The following is a 14,246-nucleotide window of genomic DNA, read 5'->3' on the forward strand; positions in this document are numbered from 1 at the left end:
CTCTCCCTCTCCCTCTCCCCTCTCTCTCTCCCCTCTCTCTCATTGACAGTCTCTCTCCCTCTCTCTGCCTAACACTCTTTCCTCTCTCCCTGACGCTGTCTCCGTCCCTGACACTCTCTATCTCTCCCTGACTCTCTCTCTCTCTCTCTCTGACTCTCTCTCCCTCCCTCCGTCCGTTACACTCTCTCTCTCTCTCTCTCTCTCTCTCTGACTCTCTCTCCCTCCCTCCGTCCGTTACACTCTCTCTCTCTCTCTCTCTCTCTCTCTCTCTCTCTCTCTCTCTCTCTCTCTGAAACTGTCTTTCTCTCTCCGACACTCTACCCCTCTCTCCCTTACAATGTGTCTCACACTTTCCCTGACACTGTCTGACTCACTCACTCTCTCTCTCTCTCTCTCTCTCTCTCTCTCTCTCTCTCTCTCGACTCTGCCTGACACACTCTCGTCCTCTTTCTCTCCCTGACACTCTCTCTCTGACACTGTCTCTCTCTCTCTCCCTCCCTGACTGTCTCTCACTGACACTCTCTCTGTGACTCTCTCTCTCTTCCTGACCCTGTCTTTCTCTCTCCCTGACACGCTCTCTCTATCCCCCCTCTCTCTCTCTCCCTGGCAGTCTCTCGCTCTCTCCGTCCCTGATACTGTCTTTCTCTCTCACTCTCTCACTCTTTCTCTCTTATTGACGGTCTCTCTCCCTCTCTGCCTAACACTCCCTCCTCTCTCCCTGATGCTGTCTCCGTCCCTGACACTCTTTCTCTCCCTGACTCTATCTCTCTCTCTCTCCCTCTGTTACTCTCTCTCTCTCCCTCCGTTACACTCTCTCTCTCTCCCTCTGTTACTCTCTCTCTCTCTCTCTCTCTCTCTCTCTCTCTCCCTCTCTCTCTCTGAAACTGTCTTTCTCTCTCTGACACTCTACCCCTCTCTCCCTTACAATGTGTCTCACACTTTCCCTGACACTGTCTGACTCACTCTCTCTCTCTCTCTCTCTCTCTCTCTCTCTCTCTCTCTCTCTCTCTCTCTCTCTCTGACTCTGCCTGACACACTCTCGTCCTCTTTCTCTCCCTGACACTCTCTCTCTGACACTGTCTCTCTCTCTCTCTCTCTCTCTCCCTCCCTGACTGTCTCTCACTGACACTCTCTCTGTGACTCTCTCTCTCTTCCTGACCCTGTCTTTCTCTCTCCCTGACACGCTCTCTCTATCCCCCCTCTCTATCTCTCCCTGGCAGTCTCTCGCTCTCTCCGTCCCTGATACTGTCTTTCTCTCTCACTCTCTCCCTCTTTCTCTCTTATTGACTGTCTCTCTCCCTCTCTCTGCCTAACACTCCCTCCTCTCTCCCTGATGCTGTCTCCGTCCCTGACACTCTTTCTCTCCCTGACTCTATCTCTCTCTCTCCCTCTGTTACTCTCTCTCTCTCTCTCTCTCTCTCTCTCCTCTCTCTCATTGACAGTCTCTCTCCCTCTCTCTGCCTAACACTCTTTCCTCTCTCCCTGACGCTGTCTCCGTCCCTGACACTCTCTCTCTCTCCCTGACTCTCTCTCTCTCTCTCTCTCTGACTCTCTCTCTCCCTCCCTCTCCCTCCCTCCGTCCGTTTCTCTCTCTCTCTCTCTCTCTCTCTCTCTCTCTCTCTCTCTCTCTCTGAAACTGTCTTTCTCTCTCACTCTCTCCCTCTTTCTCTCTTATTGACGGTCTCTCTCCCTCTCTCTGCCTAATACTCCCTCCTCTCTCCCCGATGCCGTCTCCGTCCCTGACACTCTTTCTCTCCCTGACTCTATCTCTCTCTCCCTCCGTTACACTCTCTCTCTCTCTCCCTCTGTTACACTCTCTCTCTCTCTCTCTCTCTCTCTCTCTCTGAAACTGTCTTTCTCTCTCTGACACTCTACCCCTCTCTCCCTTACAATGTGTCTCACACTTTCCCTGACACTGTCTGACTCACTCTCTCTCTCTCTCTCTCTCTCTCTCTCTCTCTCTCTCTCTCTCTCTGACTCTGCCTGACACACTCTCGTCCTCTTTCTCTCCCTGACACACTCTCTCTGACACTGTCTCTCTCTCTCTCTCCCTCCCTGACTGTCTCTCACTGACACTCTCTCTGTGACTCTCTCTCTCTTCCTGACCCTGTCTTTCTCTCTCCCTGACACGCTCTCTCTATCCCCCCTCTCTATCTCTCCCTGGCAGTCTCTCGCTCTCTCCGTCCCTGATACTGTCTTTCTCTCTCACTCTCTCCCTCTTTCTCTCTTATTGACGGTCTCTCTCTCTCTCTGCCTAATACTCCCTCCTCTCTCCCTGATGCGGTCTCCGTCCCTGACACTCTTTCTCTCCCTGACTCTCTCTCTCTCTCTCTCTCTCTCTCTCTCTCCCTCTGTTACTCTCTCTCTCTCTCCCTCCATTACACTCTCTCTCTCTCTCTCTCTCTCTCTCTCTCTCTCTCTCTCTCTCTCCCTCTGTTACACTCTCTCTCTCTCTCTCTCTCTCTCTCTCTCTCTCTCTCTCTCTGAAACTGTCTTTCTCTCTCTGACACTCTCTCTACCCCTCTCTCTCTGACAATGTGTCTCACACTTTCCCTGACCGTGTCTCACTCTCTCTCTCTCTCTCTCTCTCTCTCTCTCTCTCTCTCTCTCTCTCTCTCTCTCTCTCTCTCTGACTCTGCCTGACACACTCTCGTCCTCTTTCTTTCCCTGACACTCTCTCTCTCCCTGACTGTCTCTCACTGACACTCTCTCTGTGACTCTCTCTCTCTCTTCCTGACCCTCTCTCTCTCTCCCTGACAGTCTCTCGCTCTCTCCGTCCCTGATACTGTCTTTCTCTCTCCGTCCCTCTCTCTCTCTCTCTCTCTCTCTCTCTCTCTCTCCTTCCCTCTGTGACTCTGCCTCTCTCTTTCTTTCTTTTTTAACATAAACTTTTATTTGAAGCAATACATGCTATACATACATAAATGTTCAATATATTTCCAATCTTTGATAGAAGGGTATTATAAGAAAACATAACAAGAAAAGTACAGTTGAGTCCTTGATCAAGGGACATATCTGTTATAAGCAATCAACAGCATCACAATTGTAAATTACAAGACCTTTGAAGATCGTCTGTTTTACAGATCTGAAATTCAACTCAGTCGACTGACCCATATTTGTACTTTCGAACATAAGAAAAGAAAGAAATTAAAATAAGAAAAGATAAAAAATATACACATACATATATATACACATATGTGTAATACCCGTGCCGTACCCGATTTCCCCCCAACCCGCCCACAGCGCCCTGTTCGTCAATTAACTTTTAAAGCACAATTGGCGGATCCCCGCAGCCATTCTAGTTAGAAACCATTCTGTGTTGGACAACGAATCGTGGAGCTGTTTCCTAACCGTCGTCGACAAGGTCATTATATAACTCTCCCAAACCTCAAAGAAATTGTGTATCTTAGTGTCTTTTTCCAGCAGGACACTTATCCATTCCATCCTAAAGAGGTAGAATAATTTGGCTTTAAATAATGATAGAGTTGGTGGATCCTTCGCTATCCACACCTGCAGGATGGCTTTTCTAGCCGCCAAACTAACTGCCAGCAACAATTTTTTACTGCCCAAAGAGAGGCGCTGATTCGGTGTGCCTCTCTTTCTGAGACTGTCTGCCTCTCTGACACACTCTCTGTCCCTTCTCTCCCTGACACTTGGTCTCTCTCCCTGACGGTGTCTCTCCCACACTCTCTCTCTGACACTCTCTCTCACTCTCTTTCACTCTCACCCTGACAGTCTCTTCCTCTCTCTCCCTAACTGACTCTCTCTCTCTGACACTTTCTCTCTCCACCCCCCTTTTCTCTCTCTCTCTCTCTCTCTCTCTCTCTCTCTCTCTCTCCCTCTTTCTTTCCCTGACACACTCTGTCTCTCTTGCTCCCTTCTTTCTTTCTCCATAACAAACGCTCTCTCACTCACTCCCCTCAGTCTCTTTCTTGCCCCTCTCTCTCTCTCTGATGCTCTCTCTCATATCTTTCTCCCTGACACCCTCTCTCGCGCTTCTCCCTGTCTCTCACTGACACCCTCTCTCTCGCCCTCCTCTCTCTTATTCCCTCTTTTTCCATGAAACCCTTTCTCTCTCCCTTTCTCCCTGGCCCAACCCTCTCTCTCCCTCTCTTTCTCACTTCCCTCTCTCTCTCACCCTGACACCCTTTCTTGGGCCCCAAGATTTCTGTTGCCGGTCCTGACTGTGAGAGAACATAGATCAGTGTAACTTTATAGCAAGCTTAAAACATTTGCATATAAACTGTGGATTCAGGTGGTTGGGTTTTTTTTTTAATTACTGTTTTAAACTCTGGTAGTGCCAATGGCCCTGAATAAAAATATACTGAAACTGCCATGTCCTCTGTAACTGAGGAATAATACCAATGCATGTTTCCTGAAGCTTTTTGAGCAGCTGCTTAAAACGTCCTGGCGGTATCCATCCAGTGCTGAATGGTGGAACAACCTCAAGACCAAAATAAGGGCCAATGAGGAAAATGCAAAGGTAACCAAGACTAATTTAAGTACCGTATGTAAGAGATTAGTAGGATATTTAATTATATTATAGTCCATATTTGAGCCATTCTCAAAAAACATTATTGTGTACGTTATTGTAACTGTAGTCTTCTCAGGCAATTCCGAGCACACAGCTGGAGGGCAGCCATTTCTCTTGACTGTAGGCCTCAGTAGAGGTATGGTGTCTACAGTTAAACAGGGCTACCCATAATGCTTTAGGATTGTCACTAGTGAAGTGATAGGCTGCACTACTCTGCATATTGTTTCAGGCCAATGTATGCCTTGTAATACTATAGAGCAGAATTTCCCAAACTCCGTCATTACAGTCCAGGTTTTAAGGATATCCTTGCTTGAGCACAGGTCTTAATTAGTACTTCTGTCAGTTTGACCATCTGGATTCAAGCATGAATTAACTGGATTGTAATGGAGTTTGGGGGAAAACTGCTATACAGCTTTAGATTTTGTTTTGTAGTGTAAACTTGATTCAAGTTCATCTACAGCGATCAACAGTATATTCACGTATAATAATTTTCTGGGGGGATTCCCCTGTTATGTTGCTTTATTTTTTTTTTATTATGTCCATTTCATAAAGGTTTTGGCGTCGCATACATCTATTCCAATGAACTATTACAATGTGTTTCACCACGTGACCGAGGCATTGCCTATAAACAGCATTATTGTGAGCGAAGGGGCAAATACAATGGACATTGGCCGCACTGTGCTCCAGAACTTTCATCCGCGTCACAGGTAAATGGCCACATTACCTGCGCTCTGCCTGAAGTCAGATCCTTTACATCATGGGTCTTCAACCTGTGGCCCTCCTGCTGTGAAACTACACATCCCAGCATGCCCTGCCACAGTTTTGCTATTAAGGTATGCTAAAACTGAGGCAGGTCATGCTGGGATGCGTAGTTCCACAGCAGCTGGGGGGGCCGCAGGTTGAAGACCCATGCTCTACATTATCACTTCATATTACTTATTTTAATGCCTACATTTTAAGAGCAGAACTGTTACTTTTTCCATACCTCCGTTATATAGCTGGCGATTACCTCCATGTTATTTCAACAGTAAGTAATCTGCAATGGCAGCTATCAGAGCAAGTCACCAAGATGCCCCATTATTCAGGGGGGTGATGGGACAGGGCAATGTATTCCAGTCCTGAACAATGAAGAGCTGTCCATCCCCCAAAAAGACAAAGTATGGTTTCCTAACAGATTTCCTGTTGCCATCTTCACCTGCAGATTAGATGCCGGCACTTTTGGCACAATGGGAGTTGGCCTGGGATTTGCCATAGCGGCAGCAATGGTAGTAAAAGATGAGAACCCAGAGAAGCGAGTGGTTTGTGTGGAGGGCGACAGTGCGTTTGGTTTTTCTGGGATGGAAGTTGAAACAATCTGCAGGTAAGAAGCTACATTACACAGAAGATACTGAATCAGTTACATTTTCTTTGTATCACCCATTTTATTGTATGTGTTACAATTACAGTGTAGTTGGTCTAGCACACATTTATTTCTGATGCATTAAAGGAGAACAATCATTAAATTTAACCCCTTCACTGCAAGGTTTCAAATGGGGATAGAACGTACCTAAAAATACCTAGACACGCACCCCCTTATAGTTGCAGTTTCTTGGTTACAGGGGGGATTGATGATGTATTTACATGGGTTGGGCATACCGACGGCGGGATCCCAGCTTTTAGATGGCCGGCGGGGGGGAACTGGGAATAGTCCCTGTTGCTCAGCATGCCGACCGGCGGGATATTGAGGGTTCGGGATCCCGGCGTCTGTATTGTGACCGGCAGTATCCTGACTGCCGGTCACATTACCGCATCCCATTTACATCAGTGACTGTATGGCATCCTTAAGACTTGTCTCTTCCAGACTTGTCTACCACTTAATTGACAGTTTTTCCCTTCAAACCTGTTCATAACATTGTTTTTTTTTTATTATTTATTTTTATATAATATTATTTAAAAGGTATTTTGTTAAATATTAAAATAATATATTATACACATCTGCAAAACGGATCTCCTAATCAAAAACTGGGGGACAAAACGGGGCGGCGCTGTCGCATGTGATCTGACCATGCCAGTTAACTGGTTAAGAGCTGGGAAATAGCACAGAGTGGACACTAAAACTGCTCTTTCTCTCCAACCTGGCACCCACAGACTTAGGTTCACCCTTGCTTGAAAGAGTAGAATTGACGCTTTCAAACGCTATACTGTAGCTCCTGAGAAGTTACTTCCTGGTAGTCACCAGTCATAAATACAATAGGGCATTTTTAGAAAGAGGGGACTCTCCTCTTTCATACATGGTAACTCTTAAGTGTATAGTGGTAGTAGGTGGAGGGTCATGTATGTTTAGCGCTGGACACTTGACGTTCATAATCTAGCCCATCCTGGCCCCCAACACTAAGGGGTGCCCACATTTGAAAAAAAGGTGTCCCATCTTTCTGTGACACTTGTAGTTATTGACTTGTGATCACCATATAAGAACACCCTATACTACAGAAAACGTTAGGCAGTCTATATATTTGGGGAGGTGTGGCTTCTAATGCCAAAATTCCCTATTCTGGCTTCAGTCAATGCAGTGGACCCCTAATTTAATAATTGAATGCATTTTTTCTTTTTCAAGTGCAGAACCTACTATGATAACCTAGTAGATTTTGTTGGGAACACTTTTAGATTGATTTTGCTGTAGGAGGAGGAATAATAATGCAATTTTCTGGAGAGTCAGTCTTCTGGGGAAAAAAAGGTATAATTTGTATAATAATTGAAATGTAACCAGTCCAAAAAGTGCAAAAATAGGCTCATCAGCGAAGCGGGTAAATAACAATTATAGGTGTATTCCAGCAATACTATATGTTTGAAAATAGTTCATATTATTATTACAAATAGAGCAAAGAAATAAAAATCAGATTTTGCTGTAAACTGCGTTTCCCGCAAGCAATTGTCATTACAAACTTGAAGAGGCAGCTGCTGACCAATCCTACACCCACTAAATCTAAAATCTGACGCCAGTTTTCTAAGGTGTAAAAGGCTGCGTGCGCCAGAACTCAGGAGTCGTTCTGAAATCTGATACATATTTTTCTCTTACGTCCTAGAGGATGCTGGGGACTCCGTAAGGACCATGGGGTATAGACGGGCTCCGCAGGAGACATGGGCACTCTAAAGACTTTAGATGGGTGTGAACTGGCTCCTCCCTCTATGCCCCTCCTCCAGACCTCAGTTAGATCCTGTGCCCAGAAGAGACTGGATGCACTGCATGGGAGCTCTACTGAGTTTCTCTGAAAAGACTTTTGTTAGGTTTTTTATTTTCAGGGAGCACTGCTGGCAACAGGCTTCGTGGGACTGCGGGGAGAGAAGCAGACCCACTTTCCTGGACTGATGGGCTCTGCTTCTTAGGCTACTGGACACCATTAGCTCTAGAGGGTCGGAACATAGGTGTCGTCCTTGCTGTTTGTCCCAGAGCCGCGCCGCCGTCCTCCTCACAGAGCCGGAAGATTGAAGCCGGGTAAGTATAGGAAGCAAGAAGACTTCAAAGGCGGCAGAAGACTTCAGATCTTCATGAGGTACCGCGCAGCGGTCACTCTGCGCGCCATTGCTCCCACACACACTAACCAGCGCCATTGCTCCCACAACACACACAGGCACAGCAAGGGCGCAGGGGGGGTGCCCTGGGCAGCAATTTTTACTTTGCATAAGACTGGCACATGTATATAGATACTGCGGAGGCAGTATATAATAAATCCCCTGCCAGTATAATAAAAATAGCGGGACCGAAGCCCACCGTCAAAGGGGCGGAGCTTGATCTTCCAGCACTAACCAGCGCCATTTTCTCCACAGCATGCTGCAGAGAAGCTGCTCCCGGACACTCCCCTGCTGAACAAGTAACGGGGCTAAAACGAGGGGGGGGGGGGGGCACATTTATTTGGTGCTAATTCTATATATATAAAGGGCTGTACAAGCTGGGACTTTGTTTCAGTATCTAGTGGCGTTGGTTGTGTGCTGGCATACTCTCTCTCTCTGTCTCTCCAAAGGGCCTTATCGTGGGTCTGTCCCCATATTCATATATCCCAGTGTGTGTGGGGGTGTCAGTACGTGTGTGTCGACATGTCTGAAGTGGAAGGCTCGTCTAGGGAGGAAGCAGAGCAGATGGTGGTGGTGTCTCCGTCGGCACAGCCGACACCTGATTGGATGGACATGTGGAATGTTTTAAATGCTAATGTGGCTTTATTACATAAGAGATTGGACAAAGCAGAGTCCAAGGACAAAGCAGGGAATCAATCCATGGCTGTTACTGTGTCACAAGACCCTTCAGAGTCCCATAAACGTCCCTTTTCCCAGATAGCAGACACTGATACCGACACGGATTCCGACTCCAGTGTCGATTTATGATGATGCAAGGTTGCACCCAAGAGTGGCCAAGAGTATTCAATATATGATTTTCTCTGGCTGGGTCCACAGGATTATCCACAGGATAACATTGGGATATTGTCGAGCGACATCGAAAATGGCACCAACACGGTCACAAGCTTTCTGGTCTCCCAGGATGCATTGGGGCCTCCACTATATAGTCCCGCCCACTGACTCAGTCATATCAGTTTTTTGCTTGGTGCGGCAGATAGCCGCATGGTCACAGTTCTGCTGTGAATAAAGCAGCCTAAAGCTTTTATTATTTTATTTTTATAGACTTACTATATTTTAAGAGCGACTTATCTTAACAGCGTCTTAAACGCATATTAGAAAGAGTCGCTCCAACAACTCCCCACCGGGTCGCAACAATGCTTACCTTCGGGTATCAGTGCTGTCTCGACGGGAGTCTGTGTCGGATGTTCTAGCAGGTCCAGCAGACGTAACCAGGCTGTGGCCGGAGCATGGGGAGACGGTGAGTCTATGGACTTCCTCTTACTAGAGGGGTCAGGACACAGCTACACTGATTTGGTGGAGACTACAAACAGTGTGTTGATGCGCCAAACATCTCGAGTGTGACAGCGCTACGCTCTGGGGATCATAGGCGCCAGGACTAGGTAGAGGCCGCGATCCTGGGAGTTTAAGTCAACGGGGGGTTTCAGACGCTCTCCTGGCCGTCCCTCCTCCGAGTTCATGGCCAGTTCCCGCGTGTCTCTCATTTCATGAACTGAATGACCTCACTTCCGGCTCAGACGCTACCACGAGGGTACTCGTTCGCAGCTTAGACACTGCGGTTGTGTACACTGGAGATAAAACCCGCCAGACCGAGTTGCAGGCCTTAGCGTCTGCATACACGTGGAAGTCGCTCAGCGTCCGTGTCCATTGGTGAGCGTCCGTGTCCGTTATCGGTTATCAAGAGCGGCAGTGTACACCAGTAGCGTCTGAATCCACTCAGCGTCTTACGAGCGTATTTGCTTGGATATGGAAGTGTGGTGAGTCTCCCTGTATCCCGCTCTCTGGAGGCAGGGTATACAGTACTAGAAATTCTCTCTACTTCTTAGTATGCATTGTTAATTTTTAGTACCTGTTGCATATGAGTCCTGTATATTACTGTGTTTTCTGCATTTTATGTTGAAAATAGAACCAGTTAAAACAGAAGTACAATTTTCCTACTTATGTATAAGTTATTATGGAGGTTGTATTCTCATATGACAATGTCTAATGCTTTAACATGTGACTGACTGCTAGTATGTGTGCTGACTTTTCTGTGTAATGTCAGTCCTGTTCTGACCCTCAAATCAGGTGCACTGTGGTCAGATTGATCTCACCCCTATATACTGACATATAGGGTGTTCTTCAGTCACAAATTGTGTAGTCGATAACAGGTTAATACCATGTCTGTGAGCGGCAAAAGTGATGAGGAGAATTTGTCAAGCACTCCTATAGCCCTACCATGCTTATCTTGTAAGTCAGGGGTAATTGATATGAATCAATTGGTCACTTATGAGGGTTTGTGTGCAAACTGTTTCGCTTTTCAGCGAAGTAAAAAACAGGAGTTGGTTCAACCACCAACAGAGCCACCATGGAATATGTTCGCAAAGACTCTGTCTTCAATAGCGGACAGGTTAGCTTCGGTAGCACCACCTCAAGGGTTAGGTTACACTATGAACCCATACATGCAGCTCCCCTCCTATGGTTTGGTTCCAGTAGCCTCTACAAGCAACCAAGGGGCAGGTAAGACTAAGACAGATACGTCTGTGTGGCAGACTACACAAGATGATACATCGGATGATGATGAGGAAACAATAGAATCAACTCCGTATGATGATCAGTCGCAGAGCTTTAGTTCAGAAGATGTAGCTGAACTTATTAATGCCGTGAAGGCTGTGCTTTCTTTGGAAGAGCCAGCCAAGATAGCGTTAAAAGCAAAAGCACCTGTATTTAAACGAACAAAATCAGTGAAAGCTGAATTTCCAGCCTCGGATGAGTTGACGGAAATGATGGATGAGTCTTGAGCAGCGCCCAGTAAAAAGTATAAGATTCCTAAGAGATGGGATTCTTATTATCCATTTCCTGCTGGGGATTGTTCGAAGAGAGAAGTTCCTCCAAAAGTAGATGCACATGTTCTGAGACTCGTGCATAAATCTGCTTTACCACTGTCATCTACCTCATTGAATTATGTCACAGACAGAAGGGTAGAGAGCCTGTTGAAACATATTTTTTCTCTAGTAGGAGCAGTGGTAAGACCTGCTATGGCTTCGGCCTGGGTAGCAAAGGCAATGGGCGAATGGATAGAGGAACTAGAGAATAGCATCCCTTCTCCTACTGGGGAGCAAGAGGATCGGTTTTGCCGTTTAAGAAAATCTGCCCAGTATTTGGAAGAAGCAGCAATTGACGTAGGTACAGTTGCTTCTAAAGCTTCAGCCTTGACAGTAGTCGCTCGCAGAGCAATTTGGCTACGTACCTGGAAGGCAGATACGTAATCCAAGAAAGAATTGGAAGCATTGCCTTTTGTGGGTAATATATTATTTGGAAAACCTTTATCGGATATCCTAGAATCAGAGGCTGCATCGAAAAAAGTCAGATTTCCGGCTGCTTATAACCCTACGTCCAAGGGTTTAAAATTTCGCTCATTTCGCTGGCAAAGCAAAGCAAAAGCTAAAGAGGAGCCTAAACAACCCCAGTTTAAATCCAGGGGTAGGAAGCAGTGGGCTAGCAAGAAGCCAGCTTTCAAACCTGAACAGAAACCCTCAGCCTGAAGAGACGGGCCTCCGCCTGGAGGATTCAATTTGCACACATATGGCAACAGTCAACAGCAGATGCCTGGGTGCAGAAGATAGTATCTCAGGGGTATGGGTTCCCATTCAGAAGGCAGCCTCCTCAAAGATTTTTTTGCACCAGCCCGTCTCGTATAGAGTCGAAGGCCAATGCCTGCAAGAAGCAGTCCAAAAATTACTGCAGTCAGGTGTGATTGTCCCATTACCTCCATCACAAAAGGGACAGGGGTATTACTCCAATCTATTTCTAATCCAGAAACCAAATGGGTCATATCGACCAATTCTAAATCTGAAAATGTTGAACAACTACATATGGATCCCGAAGTTCCACATGGAGACGTTATGCTCCATAATGTTGGCTATGGAACCGGGAGACTACATGGTATCTCTGGATGTACGGGGATGCTTACCTACATGTGCCTATAGCACTGTCACATCAGTGTTACCTCAGGTTTGCCATCCTCCAGGAACATTTCCAGTTCCAAGCTCTGCCTTTCGGGCTAGCTACAGCACCCAGGGTGTTTACCAAGATCATGGTGGTTATGGCAGCTTGTCTGCGCAAGCAGGGGATAAGAATATTCCCATACCTCGACGACCTGTTAATCTTAGCACAATCGCAAGATTTACTGTTGAGCCATCTTCAACAGACGATAGTTTGTTTACAGAGACACGGGTGGCTCATAAATTGGGAGAAGTCGTCCCTGAATCCGTCACAGCGGATGGTTCATTTGGGGGCTATATTGGATTCAGACCTACAGAGAGTTCTCTTACCAGAGAAAAAGATAATCAAGGGCAGGTCATGGCTCAGGAAGCGTTGCAAGCCCAGACAATGTCAGTCCATGCAGCAATGCGACTGTTGGGTCTGATGGTATCAACCTTCGACATGGTGGAATATGCGCAATTCCACTCCAGACCATTGCAGCACCTTATTCTGACCGAATGGAACGGAAATCATCAGACGATAAAGAAACAGATGATAAAGATTCCAGTAAAGGTAAAAAGGTCTCTAGCATGGTGGCTACAGACAGACCATTTAAACAAGGGGAGACCCTTTTGGATAAAAGAGTGGCAAGTCCTGACAACAGATGCCAGCCTGCAAGGCTGGGGGGGCGGTATTCGGAAGCCTATGGTTCCAGGGAAAATGGACCGCAAGGGAAAGTCGCCTGCCGATAAATCTGTTGGAGATAAGGGCCGTTTACTTGGCTCTAGTTCAGGCAAAGGACAATCTACAAGGAAGACCAGTCCAGATCCGCTCAGACAATGCGACGGCAGTAGCATACCTCAATCATCAAGGAGGAACTCACAGCAAGAGTCTGATGGAGGAAGTAACTCCCATTCTAAAATGGGCAGAACTCCATCTCCCGGCATTGTCAGCAGTATTTGTCCCGGGTGTACTAAATTGGGAAGCAGATTTTCTCAGTCGGCACACCATTCAGGAAACCGAATGGGCACTACAGCCAGAAGTGTTTCAGACAATGGTGAACAGATGGGGTCTACCAGAGATGGACCTTATGGCATCTCGTCTAAACAACAACGTTCCGAGGTACGGATCAAGAACAAGGGACCCAGGAGCCGTTCTGATAGACGCACTGTCAGTAGAATGGAGGTTTCAGCTGGCATATCTGTTCCCTCCAATATCTCTGTTACCCAGAGTAGTGAGAAAGATAAAACAGGCAAAAGGAGCAATCATTCTAATAGCTCCAGCTTGGCCAAGAAGGCATTGGTACACAGATCTGTTCAGAATGTCCGTGGAAGCACCGATACTGCTCCCTCAACGTCCAGATCTGTTAATGCAGGGTCCTTGTTGTCACAGTCATCTGGATCGCCTATCTTTGACGGCGTGGCTGTTGAAACCTCTATCTTAGAGGCTAAAGGATTTTCGAAACAAGTAATCCAAACCATGCTTAGAGCAAGAAAGCCTTCTTCGGCTCGTGTGTATCATAGAATATGGCAAGCCTGTATTCACTGGTGTACTGGAAATAATTACAATCCGAGATCTTTTAAAGTAGCTAGGATTTTGGATTTCCTTCAGGCAGGATTGGATAAAGGGTTGAAAGTTGCTTCCTTGAGGGTGCAAGTCTCAGCGTTGACTGTATGGTTTCAGCAGAAGATTGCTGACCTACAGGATGTACGTACGTTTTTCCAAGGAGTAGTACATATTCAACCTCCATTTGTTCCTCCTGCAGCTCCCTGGGATTTGAATTTAGTTCTTAAATTTCTCCAGGGTCCTCTGTTTGAACCACTTGAGAGAGCAGATCTTAAGTGGTTAACGGTTAAAGTTCTTTCTCTAACGTCCTAGTGGATGCTGGGGACTCCGTCAGGACCATGGGGAATAGCGGCTCCGCAGGAGACAGGGCACAAAAAGTAAGCTTTTAGGATCACATGGTGTGCACTGGCTCCTCCCCCTATGACCCTCCTCCAAGCCTCAGTTAGGTTTTTGTGCCCGTCCGAGCAGGGTGCAATCTAGGTGGCTCTCTTAAAGAGTTGCTTAGAAAAAGTTTTTAGGTTCTTTATTTTCAGTGAGTCCTGCTGGCAACAGGCTCACTGCATCGAGGGACTTAGGG

General features: G+C 46.7%; 1 protein-coding gene across 6 annotated transcripts in view; it reads left to right on the forward strand.

Annotated features, from left to right (window-relative positions):
* Positions 1 to 14,246, forward strand: part of HACL1 (2-hydroxyacyl-CoA lyase 1) — a 139,948-nt gene that overhangs the window by 80,257 nt on the left and 45,445 nt on the right. For all 6 annotated transcript variants that reach the window (XM_063921943.1, XM_063921945.1, XM_063921946.1 and 3 more), the window contains 3 exons: positions 4,382 to 4,483; positions 5,087 to 5,241; positions 5,736 to 5,894. In XM_063921943.1, coding sequence (XP_063778013.1) covers positions 4,382 to 4,483; positions 5,087 to 5,241; positions 5,736 to 5,894 — 416 coding nt within the window. The remainder of the gene's footprint in view (positions 1 to 4,381; positions 4,484 to 5,086; positions 5,242 to 5,735; positions 5,895 to 14,246) is intronic.

The sequence above is a fragment of the Pseudophryne corroboree genome, chromosome 5, assembly GCF_028390025.1.
Source record: "Pseudophryne corroboree isolate aPseCor3 chromosome 5, aPseCor3.hap2, whole genome shotgun sequence".
In the NCBI taxonomy this organism is placed as follows: Eukaryota; Metazoa; Chordata; class Amphibia; order Anura; family Myobatrachidae; genus Pseudophryne; species Pseudophryne corroboree.